At 54.3% G+C, this 23,489-nt stretch overlaps 3 protein-coding genes across 3 annotated transcripts; all 3 read left to right on the forward strand.

Annotated features, from left to right (window-relative positions):
• Positions 1-6,339: 6,339 nt before the first annotated feature.
• Positions 6,340-11,210, forward strand: GSDMA (gasdermin A; the record flags this gene model as incomplete). The annotated part of the gene is made up of 9 exons (XM_082010555.1): positions 6,340-6,592; positions 6,753-6,963; positions 7,529-7,694; positions 7,784-7,877; positions 8,689-8,736; positions 8,990-9,144; positions 9,560-9,710; positions 10,363-10,436; positions 10,974-11,210. Exons 1-9 carry the CDS (start codon positions 6,379-6,381, stop codon positions 11,208-11,210), a joined length of 1,350 nt encoding a protein of 449 aa, XP_081866681.1. The 5' UTR covers positions 6,340-6,378.
• Positions 11,211-12,472: 1,262 nt separating this feature from the next.
• On the forward strand, positions 12,473-16,714 carry PSMD3 (proteasome 26S subunit, non-ATPase 3; the record flags this gene model as incomplete). The annotated part of the gene is made up of 12 exons (XM_082010400.1): positions 12,473-12,638; positions 13,284-13,474; positions 13,800-13,937; positions 14,143-14,279; positions 14,365-14,555; positions 14,748-14,851; positions 14,957-15,071; positions 15,349-15,468; positions 15,581-15,684; positions 16,002-16,157; positions 16,272-16,322; positions 16,412-16,714. The coding sequence occupies 12 exons, from the start codon at positions 12,473-12,475 to the stop codon at positions 16,487-16,489; spliced, it is 1,551 nt and encodes a 516-aa protein (XP_081866526.1). The 3' UTR covers positions 16,490-16,714.
• Positions 16,715-19,480: 2,766 nt separating this feature from the next.
• CSF3 (colony stimulating factor 3) lies at positions 19,481-21,406 on the forward strand (the record flags this gene model as incomplete). The annotated part of the gene is made up of 5 exons (XM_082010480.1): positions 19,481-19,496; positions 19,844-20,013; positions 20,438-20,545; positions 20,690-20,836; positions 21,045-21,406. The coding sequence occupies 5 exons, from the start codon at positions 19,481-19,483 to the stop codon at positions 21,213-21,215; spliced, it is 612 nt and encodes a 203-aa protein (XP_081866606.1). The 3' UTR covers positions 21,216-21,406.
• Positions 21,407-23,489: the final 2,083 nt, after the last annotated feature.

The raw sequence follows: 23,489 nt of genomic DNA on the forward strand, positions 1-23,489 counted from the left end.
ATGCTGGATCCTCATGCCCAATAAATCTAAACAAGCTCCAGAGTAGAGTTTAGTGCGGAGCAGGATGCATGACACTGGATTTTTTATTCCAGTGTCATAAATAGATGCAGATACACTGAGACTTCAGGGTACAATAAGGATGAATTCTGGGGAGATTCTCATCTGTCCCAGACATTGAATGAAGAGAATAGGGATGAGGGGAAAAGCTTTTAGTGCTGGTACTATTGCTGTGGTAAATGCACTTTAAAATATATTTCCCTTTCTGAAGCTAGGTGCTTTAAGCGATATGTAGGGGAAATTCAAAGGGATACATCCAGACTTTCCCAATACTTGATTGTTTCGGGGTTTGAGTTCCATTTTTGGGCAAGGGAGTGGGAGGGCAAAGAGAATGACAGATTTTTATTTTGCAATCTTTTACGCCACTGAGAAAGGAAGTTCTTTTACTAAAAACAGTACAGGAAGGAATGACCTGCAATTTGGCAAAGCTTTCAGTTTTCTACGGTACCTACCATTTGTGTGGTTCAGGGAAAAGGTCAGTAGATCCTAAATCATACTTGTTATTTTCAGCTTGTACCAGAATCTGTCTGGGTTACTTTGCTCCCCATCCCAAACCAGTAATTTAAGCGCACTCTGAGTGCTCAGGCAGTGCAGCATTTGGGTTATTTTAACGATTGACAACAAATGACACTGAGGTACACGGAGACTTCCACAGGCAGTAGAGAAACTGAAGATTATAGGCCAAACGAGAGACTGATGGCTGCTTGCTGTCATCAGTTAGTGAGTATAATGGGAATTTTTCTCCATAGTCCAGTTCCTTAGTCACTTAAGTCTTTGTATGTGTTACTGGGATTTTCCAATTCTCCAGTTAACCATGGACTTAACTTAGTATCTGACTCAAGGGAAGTGAGGGTTTGATTTCTGGTTTACCTGGAAGTCTGTCACTCAACTTCATGCACAAGTGCTGCAGCCGCATGCCCTGAACCCTCAGGTGATCACTGGCACGGGTGAGGGAGCTGTGGGAGAGCAATACAAACGAGCAGCACCAGCAGCAGACTGAAATGACCACCAGAAGGATGCAATAGGTCACTGAAGATAACAGATTTAGTATAGGAACAAAATTAAGCCTTTTTCCCATAAAGTTACCACGTAAATAAAGCAGATTTGCAGGTTTAGATTTCCTGGCTGAGATACCTTTCTACTGTTCAAAGCAATCTGTTTTTCTTTCAGGTTGTGTACCAGATGAAATGTGTTTTTCCTCATGCTTCCCCTGTAAACTCAAGAAAGCCTGTATTTTTGTTGTCTTAGTGCTTGTATTGTCTCACATTTTTGACAATGGTATAAACATTGTAAATATGCTATTTTTGTTCCTGCATTAGCCAATTCTAGCTTTAGAGGTCATAGTGGATGTTGTTGGGTTCTGTTTGATGATCTGAGCATAGGACATGGACAGGGGAACTTAGGTTTGCATATAGGATCTAGTACTACTCCGTGCATAATTTTAGGCAAGCTGCTTTATTCCTCTGTCTTAGACTTTCTATCAGACTGCTGCAGAGAAGGGAAAAACATTTCATGTACCTCAGAGGGCTGCTGGAAAGCACAGAGAATCATTACCTTAAATATTTCTGTTTTTCAAACATATTAAGTGAAAAGGAAGTTTTCAAGAAAGCAGAAAGAGAAAAGAGTTTGGCTTAATATGTGAGTGCTGTTCTCCAGCGAGGGAGTTTGACAGATGTGCAATTTACTTGATGGGGGAGTTAAACCTTTTAACCACCACATAAGGATGGCTGCTTTAGTTAAGGTACTATATACCCTAAAGCTAATATCTCTTTAAGCTACTAGACAATGACTTTTTTTAAAAAAATTTTGTTTTCAAAATAGAGATATTTCAATCAGCCAAGTACTGAAGAAAGCAATAAGACTAAGAACTCAACAGTATCAATGCCCACACCACTTATGGAAAGGCCGGGACCCTCTGAGGTGTAGCGCCTGTCCTTAGCTAGATGGCTAAGGCTGTGTCCATAATGCAGACTGTATATTGCTTAACAGATCTGAATGTCTGCCCACAGACACAACTTACATGCCAATGGTAAATCTCCAGAGGAAAGGAAACTATTTATTTATTTTGGTAGAAAAGGAGGGGAAAAACATCAACTTTTTTGCAACAGAAACAGTCACTATATGCTTAAAAACATTACTCCAATATAGACAGACATGCTGATTATTTCCAAGTGTATGCACATTACACAAAGTCAAAGCAGTCTTGATATTTTTAGCATAAGTGTAAATCAAAGGTAGGGGTCAGGTCTTCTCAATGAAGTACAGCACTTCACACAGTTTCCTTGAAGGCCCTGGCATTACAAGAGCTGAGGATTTGAACATGTTATTTGTGCTGTTAACTGACACTATGGACATCTGATTCTGTTTTGCTAAATTAAAGATAAACTGTAAAACAGAACAGGATTATAAACTTCTCAAGAAGGCAGTTTTAAAGCCTAAAGTCTAAAACTTCGTGTTAGGCGAAGCCTTAGTTATAATAGCAAGCTTTTCTGATTTACCTTTTTACACTGAAATGATCAAAATAGCCATTACACAGATGTGTTACATGGCAAGTGACTTTCTTTACAACACAGGGACGGCATTTTTTCCACAGAATATCTGAAGTTAACTTGGATTCATACAGCTAATCTAATCAAGGGAAACATAAATGAAAACTGGAGAAATATGGAAAGAAGTGAGAGAGTTGAAGAAAGATTTCACGTTAATAATGTGGTATGTTAAGTATCTACATAAGATAGTATCTTCCTTAAGATCCCGTCTTAAGGGTAGGTATCAGAATTAATCAAAAATAGAAAAGAAACCGTAAGTTAACTGTAATTAAACCACAGTTGCAATCGCTACTTGTTAGGTGTACCTGAGGTAGCTTTAAGTCAAAGAGGGTGTTTTGGGAACTGCTGGTCGCACACGAGTTGTGTGGCTCCTTCCTGTCGGTGTCACAGGAGCGAGTGGTACCTGACTAAGTTTCTAGCTGACCGTCCCCACCGTAGCGGTGTGGAAGTAACGGACGCAGTTCTAGGTCTCCTGGAGCTCTGTACTGAAACCACTTCTGGTTTATTTGTGTTTGTTAAATTCATACAGAAGTGAGTTCAGCACTCAAAGGCTAACCCTGCGCACAAACAAGTTAAAGAGCATAGTCTAACGCTCTCATGGGCTAACTCACTTCTGAGAAGAGCCATCAGGACAGCATGGACAGGATGAGGGATTTTCAGACGTACTTGCAGCTAAGGGTGAAGCTTACCTTCTGCTTGGAGAACGAGAATCTGAGTGCAAAGACTGTCCATTCATTCTTTTAGACTGAAGAATTTTCTCTCTAAGTACCTGTGTGAGGGAGATAATGGATCGTTATTGATTTTAAATGGGATTTTGGTCACACTGCACTTGACAGATTTTCCTCTCTAACTTGTACTGGCTTCCTCTACAGTGGCCAGGGCAAATATCAGCTGCAAAATTAAAGGTGGTCTCGGTCCTGTGACTGATAAACAATTACTGGACAAGTAGGTACTTCAAATGCTTTTCTCTTTTGTTCTGCAATGAATGCTAAAGGAAAAAAGCTTTTGAAAACCACCACTGGAACCATTCACAGGCACTGGCAGAAGCCACCCCCCCTCTGCCCCATCTAGTCCTGAGCAAAGCCCCTTCCAATCTGCTGTCAAGACCAGGCATGTATTCACACGGCATGGCAGTCACCGCACCAGGAAGGTCAGAAAACAATCGAGTACTAACAGCCTGACGCTTCTGAATTAGGGATCCTGTCTTGTGATTCATTTAGCACAGATAACAGGGCGTTACACAGTCCGACCCTTTGCAGGAAAAAGCCTTTAAAAAAAGCCTGAGATCCAGGGCTCCTTAACTCCCGAGTACTTTTTTTTTTAATCATTAATTCTTTGTTTGTTTTAATAGAAGCATGGTACTGGCTCTTGAAAAGGGGACAGCAGCTGGTTACCGTTGTTAACACGTTAATATTTCTTATTGTGACTTACATTGCTTTATCACTGCTTATAATATCTTTTAAGCATGCAAGTGTTTGTGTATACGAATCCTCCTTGGATCGGTTTAAGTGAGCTAAATTAGTTAGGTTTTTTTAAATGGAACATTCTGACATTGTACAAAGTTCTAGGTTATTTTTTCCAGTAGCCCTTCATTTTGCTGTGTGTACAGAAGTCTCGTGTAGAGAACTTTCTAAAATAAAGTGTGAATATTTTTATTACTCCTTTGTACAGTATTCTAAGAGAAACTAATAAAGTAAGTATTCATGTAAAAACTTGGGTTGGAGTCCTTGTATTTTTACACGGACAGGTTTTGCTTTTGAACAAGCATGGCAAATGAATACTATATGACAATTCCAAGCTCACCAAGTGATTGACTGCAGTAAAGCAAAGAGCTTGCAGCCCACTGCATGGATCCCTCGGCAGGGGACCGCACCGGTGAGTCACACAAACCCTCTGCTACCAACAACGAGCCATAGAGCACGGAAAGGCGTGCATCAGTGGTCAATATAAGTTAGTGTCTTCAGAAACATGATATTGTCTCCTGGTCTACACCACACCTCATTAGTTAGCTCTCCCACAGGTTTAGTGAAATCCTCCTAACCCGGAACACACTGTCCCTCACCCTAACAGATCAAAGTATAGGTGAAAACCAGAATCACGCTAAGAATCAAACAAATCTTACAGGAATGATACATCTGTAGAACGAGTTAAAAAGTTATCCACAGCCACTGTAACAGATCATGACAGGTTGACTCGGGTCAATAACTGAAACTTTTTGGAGGAAGAACTGTGCAAGCAGCAGGCTTTTTGCACCCCGATTTAGCAGATGCTTCCGGATCTCCGAACGGAAAGGCGGGGAGAGCGCATTTCCCCAGCCCTGCTGCATTAAAGAGGCCACAACACTTCAGAATCACAGCGGGCTGCTCTGCACATCGCCCGCTGACGGCAGAGGAGAAGCCATTCACTCCACAAACGGGCAAGTACCTTTTTAAGAGCTTTCGGTATGGAAGAGGGGTGGAGCAAACTGTCTGTTAAGTGTTCTTGCTGGTTTTGTCTCTTTTGGAAGTCTCCCAGGGGAATGGGTCCTGTAGGTACTACTGAAATGATCCTACATAAAGCACACAAGCCTATTTCCCCTCCCCAGCTCCATCGCATACAACACACTATCCTTTGCGATGTGACAGTCTTCCTTCTTTCTGGAAGGATGGGACTAAGCCAGTCTCTTTTTCCTGTGGGACATTAGGGAGAGGGAGGATGGCCTCCCATCCGCCCAGCTGAACTGTAAACGGGGATCAGCTTCTCTCCTCTAACAAAGCTTGATAAAGTAGGGTGCAGAAGAGGAAGGAGACCCGCACACTTTTCTTTCTCAATAAGTACAGGAAGTTTTTCCATGTGTAAAATGGAAGTTTTCTTCATCGTGTCTTACGTAAGCCAACTGAAGCAAGAAGCAAAACTGAAACTTTGAAGTAAAAACAAGCTGCAACCAGAAACCACGTGATTTTGTTTCTGCCTCCCAAACACCCAGCTCTCCCCTATGGGGGATACAGGCAGAGCACCAGGGCATCCCCAAGTAGCTGTGCTGAGATTACTTTTTGTACATTTTGGGGGAGATTTGCCATAGAACAAGCTCTCCTACCCCCCACCCCACTGTTCACCTCTCAGCACTTTCACTTCCTTGCATTAAGACTTCAAGGAAATCTTTTTTCTAATGCTTTATTTTGAAACTGCTAAACCACCCTTGTCTGCCAGGCAGGAAGATGCAAGGGGAAAACGCTGAAGGAGTAAAAAACAGCAAGAAATTGCTCAAGCTTTTTTCTTTTGAAACTTACATCAGTGCAACATATTAAAGATTAAACTTACACCAGGGCAACATATTAATTAAAGATTAAAGTATTCAGGACCATGATAGGTCCTAGGTTAGGGAGCAATGTCTAGTTCAGTAATGAAAGTTATGGTATGGACGAGTATATGCAACAAAACATGGTAATTGAAAGAATGCTAACAGACTCCAGTGCTGAAGATCGGTCCCCTCAGAAGCTGCTAGCTGCGTTCTCGGTCTGCACGATGACTGGGAGTTCTCCAGCAAAGAGGGACGAGTCTAAACAAGCAAGCCACAGCTCATACTCCTACCTCTCCAAATGCTTCCCTATAAACAGTCCTGTGAAAGTTGTGTCCTTGTACTAATGTGGGCTTTTTTGGGGGTTGTTATCATTTTTGAAAAAGTTCTTAGCAATTAAGAGTAACAGATATTTTGTATTTCAAGTCACTTTGCTCTTTCCTAAGGCTCAAGTACACTTCGCTTTGGTTCAAAAATTCATCCAGCCGCAGCAGAATGTTTAAAAAAGTCACCCAATCCATAGTAAATCAAATTGATCCAAGAGGAGACCTGGTCCCAGTTCACAGCATCTTAGACCACGAACATTTCAGACCTCTCTGCCTAGTTAGAAGAAAAAGAAAAGCCATATTCCACCCATCTCCCTGCTACAGACAGACATGGTACAGACTTGATGACGTGCTGCTGCCTGGAGAAGGCGATAAAAGCACAGGTAAAGCCCGTATTTATCGACCCCACGGTCACAATTTCCATAAACAAAACATCTGGATCATTTGTTGCTGAACTCTACCACGTTCCATCTTTATGTGTGCAATAGTTACAATATTGAGTCTGCGTAGTCATGCTTAAGCTAATGCATCACATTATTTCAGAGTCTCTCTTTTGCAACGGAGGTAATCAAGATTCAAGGCAATTTACAGTCAAAAAAAGCATCAGTGACAGAGTTGATGGGAACCTAAGCCTTTGTGTTGACTCTACAAGCGTAGAGCTGAAAGGAGCTGCCTCCTTGTCCAAAGGGTGGTCCATCAAGCTGGAGAAGAACCACGTACCAGTACCAAAACTTGAGGCACTGAAAACAGAAAGGTAAGGCAGACACAAAGGGAGAACGTGCCCTCCGGTCATCCTCCGCTACCGTATGCCAAGTCTCACAATGGTTTTTCAACAGCCAAAAAATCAAGGTTAAGACCTGAGAGCATGCATTCTCCCAAAATATGCATACTTCTGGAGGACAGGCAAGAGAGGCGATAAAGATTGCTTACACAGCTTTGTAATATTTATAGATTTCTTTGTAATTTAGAAAGTGGGAACACCTCAACATGGAGCCAAGCCATCTTTTTCTCATAGTTTGTACCTAGAGAGGAGCATATAGATTAGGACAGATCACCTGTATGACCTGCCAGGCCATGGCCTCGCTGCTCCAGTCCCCTCAGACATAGAAGGGGAAATGTGTTGAGCACAGCAGGACTTGCAGCCTGTTTTCTGTCACCTCTTTTTCCCCCAGGAGCCCCCAACATTCTGATGTTTACATGCACTCATGTAATGTGAGACAGGACACAAGCGTAAGGCTTCTGGCTCCGAGCACACTACAGTACTTTTGTCATAACTCACAGAAAAACGGCCAGGGTATTGCATCTTTTTTCTCTTTTAGAAAAATAAATGAGAATCACTCCTTCATTCAACAACTAAAGAAAACACAACAAAATTTATACGTGGTTCATGAATCAATAGAAACCTCGGAGGAGGCCAGCTACGAGGAATCCATCGAGGCAGAGGGGAGTTTCATGACCCAGCTTTACGCCAAGTTTTGTGCCCAGGTTTGATTTCTCTTCAGGCTCGGGAGTCAGTCCTTCCCGAATATCCACTTGCCATCCAGGCCTAGTAACAGATTTTTTTCATTGACCAGGGTACCAGAGAGAACAAACAAAGCATAACCATACCAAAGGGCTGCACCCTGGCCTTCCAGGCAATCCAGATGGCCATTACAGACGGATCATGGGGTAAGTAACTTTCAGAAACTACCAATTCCTCCATTCAGGAAACAATGCAGAAGAGGAAAAACCTTTTTCTGAAGTATCATTCAGCCTCACAGCCACGTTTAGCTCATCTGCAAGGACATGAACACATGCAATATGAGTGACAGAAGTCACCTGGGAAAAGGCTGTACATAGTATGTAAGTTAAAAGAGCTACTTGGGAGAGAGCTGCGGTTTCAGAGGGAAGGTAAGGAAATTAAAGAGGGATACTGGAAGTCTCAGCTCTAAATTTCAGGAACTGCAGAGCTCCTGTTGAAAAACAGCACAGAGGGCAGGTTTGTTTTCTCTTCTTCTCCTACACAGAAGAAAAGAGCTGGGGAGAAAACAGGATGGCTGACCCTTCAGCAGGAAGACTGGCATAAGAGACGCTTGTCCTGGATAGGTAGAGAAGGAGAGGACCGAGATCCACAAAACCTGCTGCAGGATTTAAGAGACCGCATTTGGCCTGCCTCCCCTGTGCTCTGTGCTTCCGCTGCCTGCATGGATCTTGTTAAGCATAAGCTGTCATTTTAATGTACTCGTATTTTAACACACTTACTGGCCGATACAGATCCTGACATAAGGCATGTGACAGTGCAGAATGAGGTCTAGGAAAAAAGAGTTTTAAATGAACAGGCAGAAGAGTACAAACACCAGTCTGACCTATGGCTAGCACATGAGATTTCAGAACTGGGATACTAGTATCTTCAGACTTAAAAACAATACTGGTGAAAGAATATCTATCCAGCTCTAATTATTTTTCCTAATCAGCAGTGCCCTTTGTTATCCTTTTGCAGATCTTGAATATTTCTCCAAAGAAAGTACATCAACATTCGTATCTGATGGTAAGTAATGTATTTTACTACTTCCACTTGCACTACTTGGGTAAGATGGAATCTTATAAACCACCAAAAGTGATGCATTTACTGTATAGTGCTGCCTATTACATTATATGACAACTGTCCAACTGAAAATTGCATGTTGCTTTTGAAAATATTCATAGAAATGTTTCAAATTCTAAGTTTAGGGGTGCCAGGGAACTTACCGTCGGATTGTCTAGTTTAGAAGTGACATATTTGGACTCTTTCTGGTTTTCAGGTATCTCACAAGGAAAATTAGGAGCACTGGAGGTAGAAGTTAAAAAGAATTGCCAAATTCTCTCCAAGTTGTCTCCTGATCTGTTCGCCATATTTTCAAAAGCCATCAAAGCTGTGATGAGAGACAGGAACCTCTTTCAAGAATTGACCCAGAAAGTAAGCAAAGTTCTTCTTACTGCCAGGATTTATAAATACAGACACATCCATGATCATACCTCTTGCCCCAGAAGTCTCTCCCATGCCACAACTATCAATCCAAAAATCCTTCACTCAGCACACCTGTCTGGTCTTCAGAGAAAGAAGGTGTTTCTTCTCAGGACAGAGTCAACTGCTGAAATATGTCCTGAATGTAGCCTAGCAGATTTACCTGAAGGTATCAAACCACTTCAGTTTCATATCCTGTCTTTACCTGGAGCCAGCGTGAATGCTAAAGCCTCAATTATAGCCTCATAAATAGCTTAAGGTGGGGAGACACATATTACATGACTGCTGACATGCTTCTGTAGTTAGACTGCAAGGGACTATCAGCAGCCTCTTTCTCAAATCCTGACTTTTTTCCTTGTCCCCCTAGATGGAAGCAGTTCTTGATGAAACTGGTAGTGATGAGCTGAAAACAGAAAGCCCGGACTTAAAAGACCTGTTGAACAGCTTACAGTATTCTTCAAGACATCTTCTCCTTGAACTGGCAGGAGCAATCACCTACACTCTTGATGCTTTAGATGGTAAGGCTTTCCTGCCATTTTAACAGAGAAATCCAGTAGCAGCAGAATACAGTAAGAGCATTCCTACTGACAGGACTAGCAGAATATAGAAAACTCACGGAACACAAGACACTTGCAGAGGATTTACGTAAAATAATTTCTTAGATTGTGGGAATGAAGGTGGTTTATGCCGAGAACACAGACCTGTCCATAGCAGCTGCTATGCAGCAACAGTTGGAGAGTCGCAGAGCGGCAACTGCCAGAAGCGTTACACTGAATTACCACTCAGTCCAGGAACGGAATGCACTAGGGGATCCTTGAAAAGAGGGCTTGAAATCAGAATTACAACGTGGGTAGAGATGGCACAATCACTTTACAGAAAGAGCAGTACAAATTGCAAGGTTCTTTTCCCAAGGCTGCCACAAAATATGGCTTGAATCTCCCCTCAACCCCCTTGGTCTTTATGCTCGATGTTACCATCACCTGTACAGAGTAACAGCAGTATTCACCTCATACGGAGGCTGCACTAAAAATTTAGTTTAAAAGGTCTGAAGAACTTTGGACCAAACAGGCATTCCCTGCAAGACAGCTGATGGTCACCCTTCACATCTCACCAGCCGCCTCCAAAACACTGGTGGGGGTTTTTTGGTACAAACTTGCTTTAATTCTGCAGAGCTAATGGAGGATCAGCTGCTGCTGTTGCTGGAGTCCTTGGAAGACAAGATTGTGTCCCAACAGCTTAAGCTGGTGAGAGAACATGCATCACATTTGGCGGGGTGGGGTGTTATTTCAAGTAAAGCAACATTTAGATGTTGATACAGGTAGCAGTAGCACAACTTACCCTGGGAAGAAGGGAAGGAATAATTGTTTCAAATTTGGCAGGGATCAAAATACTCACTTTGAGAGAAATCACCCCAAACCGTCAAGACCTAAGATTTCTAACAGTTGTTTTGCAGATAATAAACACTAAATCAGACACAGATGACTACCATTTTTCTTGGAATGGCAGTCAGAACTTTCTGTTGTCTTTGGCTCCAGGTTTAAAAAAAAACCCACACACACAAAACCACATAACTTTAATTATGAATTCACAAGAAACTTGGAACTGAATACATAAGCATGATAATCTTTCAGAGTGAAAAGTCCCATATATAAATGTGGATTATTTACTGCGCCTGTAAGATGGTAAAGCACCTCACAAGTCAAAGAGATCACTTACTTCACAACTTCCACAGATGGAAGCATTAAAATATTGGTTTTGCTTTTTTTGTTGTTGCTGCGAAGGTTGAGAGCATCTTGGAACATGACATAGAACACAGGAAGGGAGGTTTCAGCGTGGATGCCAGCTTGCTCTCCTTCTCACAAGAGAAGGAACAAAAATTAACCATTGCAATGGTTGAGATGAGTGGAGTGAAGCTCCAGAAAGATGGATCTGCTGTCTGTACGGAAGAAGCCTTCTCAGCTGTAGCAGCCTTGTACGCATCTCTGTATGTTCTCAATCTTCTGAGTAACTCAGATTAGATTACACATGTCCTCTCATTAGGGATGACTTAGAGGGAATCACTTGATGACATATTTGAAAGTCTTACTGCAAGGCAGTTTCTCTCTCCAAACTTTACCCCTACATGGGTGAGGCATTCCTTATTAATGCTCAGAACTGCTTCAAAATGAGTAGGAGAAGCAGACTTAAGGCAAAAATACTCATTACGGAAGCTAGAAGCTGGATACCCAAATTGATTCTTCTTTCCCCCCATATAAATGCAAGACTACCAACAGAAAAATCCACTAGCCCAAATAATCACAAGTCTATCAGTTGCACTTTCAGTGATCCTGGTTTTCCTAAAAAATGCTAGCACACAGCCACTCCTGCAATCAATAAGGCACAAAGGAATAAGTCAGCAATAATTCACTTACCTTGGAATAATTCACTTACCCTGGTCACACCTGCAATTCACCTGTGACTCAGTAAGCTGCAAAGTGTTAGAAACCTGTGGGCTCTCAGAGCATTTAACAACACACACCTGGTAGAACAGCACCTCCATCACACTTTTACACACCCCACCAACGGCAACAAGGAAGAAATTACAACATTTCAGAACAACATTACAAATCCTTTGATAACTGCTTTATAAATAAAGAGAATAATTTCTCACTGAATAACTGGATGTTCTTAAAGGCAATTTTTTAATCTGCAGGTATTTTCAGTCACCCAGTGATGCCACCTGCCTGGAAGCCCGGCTCCCCTCAGGCTCAAGGCCTGGGAGGGTCCCTCACCTTCCTGGAGGAAGGAGCAGTGCTGCTTACCTGGGCAGTCACCAGTGGCTCCTAGGGCACCATGCAGCACAAGAGGCCTAGCTGTGCCCCACCCCAGCTCCAAGGGGAGCCCAGCCCCAGCTCCGAGCCCCTCAAAAGCGTGTGGGGGAACGGTGGCCGCTCCGCGGGGCACAGGCCGCAGCCGAGCCCGACCAGCGCCATGGCCTCACACCTCGCCTCAGCGCGGTAGGCGAGAAATCTTTGCGCATGCGCCGCGGAACGGGCGGGAACAACCGAGCAGCGGGCAGAAATACCCGAGGTCCGCCGGAAACACCCGAGAGCGTGGCGGAAATACCCGAGCTCTTGTCGGAAACACCCGAGTGGGCGTGGCGGAAGGAGACGAACGGTGTCGTGCTCGGCGCTCGACCGCAAAGGCCTAGCAGCGAGGCCGGCGCGGCTGGTCGGGCCTGGCGACTCCCGGCGTGCCCCGCGGTTGTTGCAGTGTCACGGCCGGCCCGGCGCGCCCGGCCATGAAGCAGGAGGGCGCGTCCCGCCGCCGCGGCGACAAGGCCAAGGCCCCCCCCGATGGACCGCCGCCTGCCCCCCCCGACGTGGAGATGCAGGAGGAGGCAGCGGCGGCGGAAACGGCCGGGGAGCGGCAGCCACAGCGAGAGCTCGACGCTGTCACGTTGGAGGGTGAGGGGGCCGCGGGGGCCCCGAGCTGAGGGGAATGGGGCGGGGGGGGAGGGGCACCGGAGAGCGGTCACTGTAGGAGGAGTGGCTGAGAGGGGTCCCTGTAACGGGGATCTGTGGTGGGGGTGTCGGTTGGGGGCTTATGGAGGAGAGAGGGACCCCTGTAGGAGCGGGCGTGGGGGAGGAAGGGGAGTGGAGGGGCTATCAGGACCCCTGGCTGGGAGATCATTGGCGGGGGTGGGTGGTGCGGGGCTGTCTGCGGGGGAAGAAGGGGCTGGGGTGTATGTGGGAGAGAGCTGCTGGAAAGGGTGTTGGAGGAAGAGAATGGGGGGATTGGGCTGGGACCCTCCCCGGGGCTGTGGAGGGAGGCTGGAGCCCATAGGGGGAATGAGGAGGAAGGGGCCTCTGGAGGGGCCTTGTCCAGCCCCCTGCTCCAAGCGGGGACAGTTGCAGCATGAGGTCTGGTCACGCAGGACACTGTGGCCGTGCAGCCCTGGTCCCACGAGCGGACAGAGAGACCCAGCAGCAGCAGCAGGATGGGGCATCTCATACCTGGAGGAATCCTGGTGCCAGCTTCGCCCTGGCATGTCCTTTGGTAAAAGTCTCTGGGAGACACGTGCTGACAGCACATCCCTCATGCTCCCACAGATATCAAAGAGCATGTGAAGCAGCTGGAGAAGGCCGTGTCGGGGAAGGAGCCACGCTATGTCCTGCGCGCTTTGCGGGCTCTGCCCTCCACCTCCCGCCGACTCAACTCCAACGTGCTTCACAAAGCCATCAATGGCTTCTTCACCTCCAACAGCACCATGCGGGACTTCCTCCTCAGCTTCCTGGAGGAGGTATGGCAGCAGGGGATGGGGAGAGGCAGCCGGCTGTGGAGGGGCCACCTTTCCCGCACCGAGGAGCCTCCAGAGTGCCGCTGTGCGGGCCAGGAGGGCACAGGGAACAGCAAGGGCTTGGGAATGCTTGGGACACAGCCTGGCAGGGATGGGACTGCAGTGCCAGCAGCACTGGCACTCGTGTCACACCTCAAGGACAGCTGTCACCAGGGACAGGCTGGGGACGGGCCTCACTGCAGGCAGAGGCATGAGGAGTGCTGAGCGGGCGGCAGCAATGCTGGTGAGCCGGGAGGGACTGGGGTCCAGCACATCTCTCTTCCCGCAGTCCATGGACACGGAAGCAGAGCTGCAGTTTCGCCCACGGACGGGGAAGGCGGCCTCAGCACCTCTCCTGCCAGAAGTGGAGACCTACCTCCAGCTGCTTCTCGTCATCTACCTGATGAACAGCAAGCGATACCCAGAGGTGAGGTTCTCTGAGCTGTCCGCTCTAAAGCTGAGCTTTTTGTGTGGTGCTCCTGTGCCCGGCAGGGTCTGGAGAGCTTCAGGGACCTGCCTGTCTGCAGCCCCACACTTTCCCCTCTGTTTCAGCTGTGTTTGGAGACAGCCCCTGAGCTCAGTCCTGCAGCCCTGGCAGTCTCTCTGCTCTGACCTCTGTTCCTCTCTTGCAGGCTCAGAAAGTGTCTGATGATCTGATGCAGAAGATCAGTTCCCAAAACCGCCGAGCCCTTGACCTGGTGGTGGCAAAATGTTATTATTACCACTCCCGCATCTATGAATTCCTGAATAAACTCGATGTGGTCAGGAGGTAGGATGGGTCCTGCATGCGGGCTCTCCCTGAGCTTGGTCTCTTTCTTTTCTCCTCCCTGACATGCTCTCTCTCTCTCCTGCAGCTTCCTGCATGCCCGGCTACGGACAGCCACGCTGCGCCATGATGCAGACGGGCAGGCCACCCTCCTCAACCTGCTGCTGAGGAACTATCTCCACTACAACCTCTATGACCAGGCAGAAAAGCTTGTCTCCAAGTCTGTGTTTCCCGAGCAAGCCAACAACAATGAGTGGGCTCGGTACCTTTATTACACAGGTGAGGCGCAGAGGGTCCCATGGTGCTGGCAGCTGGGACTGTGCCCGAGGTCGAGGGCTCTGGTTCCTCAGAGAACCCGTTTGAGCAGCTGGAGATGGGGCTTCCAAGCAGGATTTGGAGCACCATCCGGGTGGGTCTGGTTGGATTCACTCGGTGGCTTTTCCAAACGCCTTCTGCTCTGTGTGAACGCAGGGCGCATTAAGGCCATCCAGCTGGAGTACTCGGAGGCGCGGAGGACCATGACGAACGCCCTGCGGAAGGCACCGCAGCACACAGCCGTCGGCTTCAAGCAGACAGTGAGCGGGGACGGGAAGCTAGTGGGGTTTGGCACCTGCCAGCTCCCCAGGGAAGCCGCCTCGGGCTTGGGCCCCACGGGGACTCACGGTTTCTCTCTGCTCAAGGTGCACAAGCTGCTCATCGTGGTGGAACTGCTGCTCGGGGAGATCCCGGACAGGCTCCAGTTCAGACAACCCTCCCTCAAGCGGTCGCTCATGCCCTACTTCCTCCTGACTCAGGGTACGACAGGCCGCTCCTGCTCACGCTCCGTCCCTCTTTGGTGCCTTGGCATGATGTCCTGCACTTTGCAGGAGTGGGAAGCCCTGGGTCGGGGAGCAGGGGGGGTTTCACTCCTCTCCCCTCGATGGGACCCAGCTGCAGACTCCACGTGGGGAGGAGGAGGAGGCGGCAGCGGCTAAGAGGCGGGAATGGCAGGCCTGGGAGTCAGCCCTGCCTCGCCTCCCCTGCCATGCCCCAGCTCGTGCTCCTTCCCCAATTAGCACGTTCTCTCCTCCAGCCGTCAGGACCGGGAACCTGGCCAAGTTCAACCAAGTCCTTGATCAGTTTGGGGACAAGTTCCAGGCCGACGGCACCTACACCCTGATCATTCGTCTGAGGCACAACGTCATCAAGACGGGTAGGAGACTGCTGCCGTGGCGTTCAGGGACCCCGTCACGGCCGGTCCTGTGGGCTCGGCCGGCCCGGGGCTGCCTGGCCTGGGCGGCTCCACTCTCATTCCTCCCCCACAGGTGTCCGTATGATCAGCCTCTCCTATTCTCGCATCTCCCTGGCTGATATTGCCCAGAAGCTGCAGCTGGACAGTCCGGAGGATGCGGAGTTCATTGTTGCCAAGGTAGCTGCACGTGAAGCCCCATCCCTCTGGCTCCTGGGCTGCCCACAGCCCCTGGTTCTCGCAGCTGGCCTCGCTCTCCTGCCAGGCTGCCTCTGCCCGGTCCCTGCAGCGCTCCCTTCCTGGGGCAGTTACTGGTTTTAAGTTGAGGCCCCTCCTGGGGCTGCTGGTGACACTCAGGGCACCAAGACCCCTCCCTGTGCACTGTGTCCTGAGCCCACCGCTCCTGTCACAGCAGCCAGCTCCTCCCTTCACTCTAAACTGCTGCCTCAGCCCTCGGAGACAGCGGGTGCCCTGACCGCGTGCCCTCCGGCTTGCAGGCCATCCGGGACGGTGTGATCGAGGCCAGCATTAACCACGAGAAGGGCTACGTCCAGTCGAAGGAAATGATCGACATATACTCCACCCGGGAGCCCCAGCTGGCCTTTCACCAGCGCATCTCTTTCTGCCTCGACATCCACAACATGTCTGTCAAGGTAAGCGTGACAGGTCCCCGGCGAGGGGCTGGCATGGCCCGGCTGAAGGGGACAGCAGGGCCGAGTCAAGGCGTTTCTCAGCTCAGAGCTTCTCCTCTCGCTTCTTTTTTCCAGGCCATGAGGTTCCCACCCAAATCTTACAACAAGGACTTGGAGTCTGCAGAGGTGAGAGCTCATCCCCGCGGGTGCTGCAGCCACAGAAGGACGTGGCTCCTCTCCCCCAGCTGCCACCAACCTCCGCCCTTGCCTTCCAGGAGCGCCGGGAGCGCGAGCAGCAGGACCTGGAGTTCGCAAAGGAGATGGCAGAGGACGATGATGACGGTTTTCCGTGACCCTCTGGCCTGGCTGTATTTTTTTATTTGTCCCTAAGGAAGATGCTGTCTGAGCGGAGCTCCCCCCCTCAGCCCCGGTCCCCCCGTCTGCCTTTCTTTTATAAATACCTGCATGTCTGTACTGCGGGCGGGGACGTGGGGGTTCCCTGGGCCCGCAGCCGCAGGCCCTGCTCTCCCATCCCCCTGCCACCCACGGTGGGAACCCCCTTCCCCAATAAACAAACATTCTTTTAAGGTTGCTTGTGGTCACGGTGGTTGCTGAGCCCGGCGGAGGCGCAGACAAGCCCATGAATGGGGAGCTGCCGGGGCAGCGGGGCCAGGGCAGGCACGGGGCTGGAGCACGGCTCCGCAGGGACCGTGGGTGCCCCCAGCTCTCACAACAATAATGGGGTCAAACTTTGTTAAGCTTCAATTATGACTTTTAAAATAAAAGTTGGAAAAACACCAGCCTGGCCTGCTCCTGCCGTGGGTTTGTTGGTGTGACTGTGCGTGCGTGTGGGGCTGACTTGGTGCCTGCTCCCCTCCACAGGCTGGGGACTGCAGCCGGGGCCCGCTCTGGCGCAGACCAGCCCCGGGGCCGGAGCCGACATCCCGGCTGTGCTGGGATCGGTGATGGCGGGCCGGGGGCTCTGGCACCCGGGGGCAGCCGGCGCTCGAGGGCAGCGGCTGGCGCTGATGGAGGCCGTGCCTCTCTCCCAAAAGCCGCTTTGTTCGTGGCTGCAGACAAAAGGCCAGAGCAGAGGTCACCAGGACCAGCACCGTGTACGGGGGGGAAAGGGCTGAGCCCTGCCACGCCTCGCCCTGCTAGGAAAGGCCTGGGGGTCAGGCTGGGCCCTCCTTGTGCCCCACTGCCCCTCCCCAGCCCCACAGACACCAGCAATGGGGCCAGGGGACATGCAGCCACCTCGGGTAGGTCCCGCCAGCATCTGGGAGCAGCTGGGCTCGTCCTCTGGGGAAACGTGGGAATCTCCCAGTGCACCCATGTGGGGCTGGGGGCCAGGGGCCGAGGGTCAAGTGTGGGGCTGCTCCACACAACGGACACATCCTGTCCCTGCTCTGGGGCCACCCCAGGGGTCCCTGGGCCAGACCCCACCAGCCAGAGCCGGGGGGTGCCAGATCGGGCACGGGGACACCCTGGAAGTGCTCACTGCTTGGGATTTGCTGGGAGGGGGCCAAGGGTGCCTGTGTCAGGCCCTGCAGGGAGGAAGGGTGGCCATGAGGCAGAACCGCAGCAGGGCGGATGCCCGGGACAGGCCCCGGGGCCAGGCTGGGCAGCGCCGGCCCCGGGGAGGGGTTGGGCCGGGCCAGCTCCGCCACCCACCCCCAACGCCCACGGGGTTTCGGGTCCGGCCACCACTTCCTTCCTTGGAAAGCTGACGGGGGCTTTTGGTCCCACCAGATGCTGATTCATGTCCCCCCCACCCCGATTCCTGAAAGCACCAACCTGCTGAGATGGCAGCTCCACTCTGGGGAATAGGGTGAACCCCGAGGCGCTTGGGCACACCACGCAAATCCCCCTCCACAGGCACCCGCTCTGGAAGGGCCCTGGCTTCCCCCGGCTCTGGGGAGGGCAAAGGCAGAGCTGGGGTGGTTTCTCCCAGGAAATCCCATGAACAGGCTCCACTGTTGAGGTCCTTTCACACAGCCCAAGGACAGAACTCTAGTGCTGCCAGGCCCTGGGAAGGGAAGTCATCATTAGGTTTCAGAGTTAACACCTGCCTCGTCCTGGGTGAGGTGCTGGGTGGTGCTGACAGATTGGCTGCGGCCCTGTGGGGTTCCTTTTCCCAGCTGGAGGCAGCAGCAGCTCTGGGGGATTGGGGCTGGCTCTGCCGGCTGTATCCCACTGGGTGTGTGGCCCATCCCGGTGTGGACCAAGGTCTGCAGTGTGCGTGGACAGGGGTCCCTGCCCCCACCCCCGACCCTGGGGGACAGTGATGGCACCCAGGCCCAGGCAGGGCGTCGGTGGCGCGGAGTGAGACCCCGGGGCACAGCCTTGCCCGGGGGTCGCCCTGCCTGGAGGCCTGCGGGTCAAGCGGGTGCCTCCCGCGCCCCAGCCGGCCTGTGCCGGGCAGGAGCCGGCCCAGCTGGCGCCGGCCCAGCAGATCATCCTGGAAGCACTTGCGGGAACCGGCACGAGCCAAAATTCCCACGTCAGCATCAGGGCAGGGAGCAGCCGGCCCCACTCCCGGGGCTGCACTGGCAGCCGCTTCCCCGAAGGGGCGGGGGGACAGCCCCTCGCTGGGGGGAGGACGGGCCCCGACATGGCCGAGTGCTCGGTGCTGCACATGGAGACGCTGAGCATGGCCCAGCCCCGTGGCACCCAGCGGGGCAGGATCTGGCCCCGGGGTGCTGAGTCGGGGTGCCGCGTCCCTGGGCAGGTGCCTGGTTGGGGTCTCTCCTTGGCCGCCTCCTGCTGATCCCAGCATCATGCGGGTCACACCGCCCGTGCCCGCCCTGACGCCAGGGTGAGGGGCTCGGGCAGCGTGGGCTGGGGATGGCGACAGCCCCGGAGGGACGCCGGCTGTGAAAAGCCGCCGTCCCCTCGCGTGCTCACCTGCGGGTGACCCTGCGGCGCTGGGCACTGGCCAGCCCAGCCGGCGAGGCCGGAGCTCTGCCAGCGGGTTAATGAGTCACCGAGTCACCACCAGCACCGTCCCAGCACCATCCCAGCACCGTCCCAGCACCTGGCACCCACCCCGGTGCCAGGGCTCCGCCAGGCGCCTGCCGCCGCACCGAGGGGCACCGCTGCCCGCCGGCCCTGGGAAAGCCCCGCGGGCGGCGAGGTGTGGGCAGTGGCCGGAGCACCCGGCTCCCAGGATTTGCATGTTGGTGATTAAGACAATGAGGCAATCGTCACTGTTGCCACATCGGTGTGAATCCCCGGAGCCCGCTATAAATGCCCTAATCGATGAGGCCGCGCAGAGCCGGGGCAGGAGCCAGCTGTGCCGGGCCGGGCCGCGCTTGCAGAGAGGAGACGCCGAGCCGGGCACCATGTGCTCCCTCACCCGTGAGTACCCGCTGCCCCCACAGCACCCATAGCCCCCCCTGCACCCACAGCACCCACTGCACCTGAAGCACCCGCTGCACCCGAGCACCCACAGCACTCGCTGCACCCGCTGCAACTGCACACCCAGAGCCCCCAGCCCGCTGCCCCATGGCCCCGGCTCCGTGGGGCTGGAGGAACGCGGGGAGCGCCCAGTTCCTCTCCCCCTTTTTTTGGGGGGGGGGTGTGTCTCTGCCCCTTCCCCAGGCTGCATTGGTGCCGCCATCCCCGGGGGGCATCTGGTTGGGGGGCATCGGCGCTGGGTCGGGGACGGGGTGTCCCGTGGCGGTGCTGAGCCGCTGTCCCCGCAGGCGTGCTGCCGCTGCTGCTGGGCGCGCTGCTGTGGGCGCCGTGGCGGGCGCTGCACGGGGCGCCGCTGGCCGAGCTCTCGGGGGACCAGGACTTCCAGCTCTTCCTGCACAAGAACCTCGAGTTCACCCGCAAGATCAAGGGGGACGTGGCCGCGCTGCAGCGCGTGGTGGTGAGTCCCGGGCACCGCGGAGGGGGACGGCGGCCACGGGCGCTGCGGGGTCACAGATAAGGTGACCTTCCCCTCCCCGGCCTTATCGGCACCGCGAGGCCGGGAGCCAGCGGCGGCCCCTGCGCCTCGGCCCCCGTCGCCGCGCTGCTCAGCCCCGAGGTCCTGGGGCACCCGCGGGAGCTGCGGCCGTGCACGGCCCCGCTGCGCCCTCGGGGACGCGTGGGGACCTCGCTGGGGCACGCGCCGGCGGGGGCAGCCGTGCCACGGTTGGCGCTTGTCCCATCCCCATCTCACCAGGCGGGGGGTTCACCCCATCCCTTCCCTCCTCCTGGCCGGGCTGGGGGGGGTCTCGCGCCCCAGGGACGGGGTGTCGGGGGGCGTCGGGGTCCCCCGGCCGCCCTGACCCCGTCCCCCTCGGCTGCAGTGTGACACCTTCCAGCTGTGCAAGGAGGAAGAGCTGCTGCTGGCGCGGCAGGACCTGGGCATCGCGCAGGCGCCGCTGGAGCAGTGCCACAGCCGCACCTTCCAGGCGGTGAGTAGGGGCAGCCCACCCCTGTCACGAGCTGGCCGGTCTCAGCCACGCCAGCTTTGCCGCCCGAAGCCCGCCGTGGCTCGGGGCGCGGTGGCCGGGCCGTGCCGTGCCGAGCCCCGCCAACCGCGCCGTGCTCGCCCGCAGGAGGCCTGCTTCAGCCAGATCCGCAACGGGCTCCACACCTACCACGGCTCCCTCGCCACCGTCCTGGAGCTGCTGCCCGCGCACGCCGGCCTGGTGGAGACCCTGCAGCTGGACGCTGCCAACCTCTCCTCCAACATCCAGCAGCAGGTGAGGGGGGCGCGGGGGCTCGGGGGGACGGGTGGGCACGTGTGGGGTCTGCACCCCTGGGGAGTGCCGGGTGGGGAGGGCACAGCAGGGACGCCGGGCTCCGCGCCCCCGGGCCCGCGGCGGCTCTGCAGGCGCGGTCGGGACTCTGCCGCGCTCCTGGGGCCTCTCTGGGTCCGGAGCTGACACCTCTGCCCCTGCCCCGCTGCAGATGGAGGACCTGGGCCTGGCCACGGTGACGTACCCCACGGAGGGCCAGGGCCCCCTCCCCGCCTTCTCCTCCCACTTCCACCACCAGGTCGGCGGCTTCTTCATCCTGGCCAACTTCCAACGGTTCCTGGAGACGGCGTACCGGGCGCTGCGGCACCTCGCCCGCCTCTGATGCCCGGCCCTGCCCCGCCGCACTCTATTTATTTACGTCCCAGCCTGAGCCACGTTCCCCGGGAGCGCCCAGCTTTTCCGCTTATTTAATATTTATCGCTATTTAATATTTATCCGGCTGGGGACGCTCCCCCGCCCATCAGCCCCCGAGCAGGGCGCCCGGCCCTGCGGTGGCACCCATGCACGGCTATCTGTGCGCAGCATCACCCTTGTTTAACATTTAAACAAAAGTGTATCTCTGCTATGAGGTTCGGGAGCGGGGCTGAGCCCCCGCCGCCGCGGCGGGCACTGCGTGTGCCTCAGTTTCCCCACGGCTCGCACTGGGCTCTGCGGGTACCCCTGCAGCATCCCGCCTGGCCAAGGGGAAACCGTCCTCATCCGCGGATGAAGATGCTTCAGAGCAGCGTCTCCCTGCCCGGGCTGCAGCCTGCGGCAGACCTGCCGGCGTGGCTTCTGCCAGGCACGGTTGCGTTAATTAGTATTTACTCGCCATTAGGTAGGAGGGAGGGAGGGGAGGACGGAGGTGCCGTAGGGATGCAGCAGCCTCCCAGGCTGAGGCTTTTCCAGGGGAGCCCCAGCACCTCTGGGGGGCTGCGTCCCCGCTCTGCCAGCGCCCGTCCCCCTTCCCTGCCAAACTCGGTGTATTTATTGCAGTTTAACTTATTTGCACCCATCTCCTGGCCCGGGGCAGCAGCTCTGCGCTGCCGCAGCCAGCGGGGCCCGGCGGGACGCCGTCCTGTCCGGCACAGCCCCGGTGCAGACCCCCGTCTCGGGGCTGTGCCGGCAGCTCCCACCGGCCCACGCAGCCGTATTTGCATATTGGAAATTTCACAGCCCGCCCCGGCGGGGGCTCAGCGTGGTGTGTTTTGTACTGTATTTATTGCTGCAGCTGGGCGAGCCCCAGAGAAACACATGCTATTTTTTTATAAGCGATAAAAATGGAAATAAACTCTATTTTTGCTCCGGAGTCCGGGCTGTCTGCCTCTCCTGCCTGTGTGGCCGGGGCGTGGGGACACGGGGACAGAGAGATGGGGGACGGGCTCATTTCCACTGCGGTCGCTGGCATGGGCTCGGCGGTGCCCAGCCCCGGTGGAAACCAGCACCCTCGGCCCTCCTGCAAGGCGGCACAAGTCCCCGAGGGCCGGGAAGCACCTGCGGGTCCGGCTGCCTGGGGACCGCAGCTTCCTCCCCGCACCCGGCAGCGCCGCTTGCGCGAGAGCCGATTCCTAGAAAGCACCAGAGCCCGCCTGTGCCGGCAGCACCGAGCCGAGGCCGGCAGCCTGGGGCCACGGGGAGCAGCTCCGGCACCGGCACCGCACCAGGACCCGCCGGCAGCTGCCGTGTGGGCTCACCCTCGCCCTGGCAGCACAGAGCATCCCCATCCCGTGCGGGGAGGGCCAGGAGGGTGAGCACGGGGGTAATGAGTGCTCAGGGCTCAGCACTGCTGGCAGCGGAGCCGACCTGGGCGCTGCGCCCTCACCACGGGCCCTGGGGGTGGCGGCGGTGGGGGGCCCAGCCAGCCCTCTTTGGCTGCTGCCACGAGGGGAATCTGCCACAGAGCTGCCTGAGGACATGCCTGGAGCCTCCCCGAGCCACCATGGTGGGACAGGACTTCCAGCAGTGGTGGACAGACAAACGGATGTGCCCAAGTGAAGCCGGCAGAGCCAGGGGACCTGGGCCTCTCCCCCGGCTCCGGCAAGCCCCCGCAGCCATCCCCAGCCAGCCCACGGCCTCTCCCCGCTCCCCCACGGGTGCTCAGCCACCACGGGCTGTCCCGGCGCTCCCAGGGCAGTGATGGCACCAGCCCCATTTCCTCCCACCGGGCCCACGCTCACGTCGCATGACCGCCGGCATCCCCGCGCCACCCTCAGCGCGGCCACGGTGGAGACGGAATCAAGCTCCGGTGGGTGCCAGCGGGTCCCTGTTCCTGCCTTCCCCCAATTTCCCAGCCCTGGGAAGGGGCAGGCACGCGGCCGGAGTCCCACTGCCACCCACCGCCCCGTCGCCGCCATCCTGCCGTGGGGAAGCCGCTGCCCACCCTGCCTGCAGCGGCTGCCGGGAGCGCGACCGGCAACAGCCATCGCTGCTTCCTCCCCCGGCTTATCAGCGCTTACAGGAAACCCCTTCTCCCGCTCCAGCCCTTTCCTGGAAGGTGAAACACCGGGTGCCAACACTGAGCACGGGGCTGCCGCCGGCAAATATTGACAGAGCTGGGAAGGCCAAGAGCGTCGGGTCCTGCTCTTTGCTCCGAGCTAACGGTAAAGAGCTGCCCCTG

Source organism: Phaethon aethereus (genome assembly GCF_964289735.1).
Source record: "Phaethon aethereus genome assembly, chromosome: 25".
Taxonomy (NCBI): domain Eukaryota; kingdom Metazoa; phylum Chordata; class Aves; order Phaethontiformes; family Phaethontidae; genus Phaethon; species Phaethon aethereus.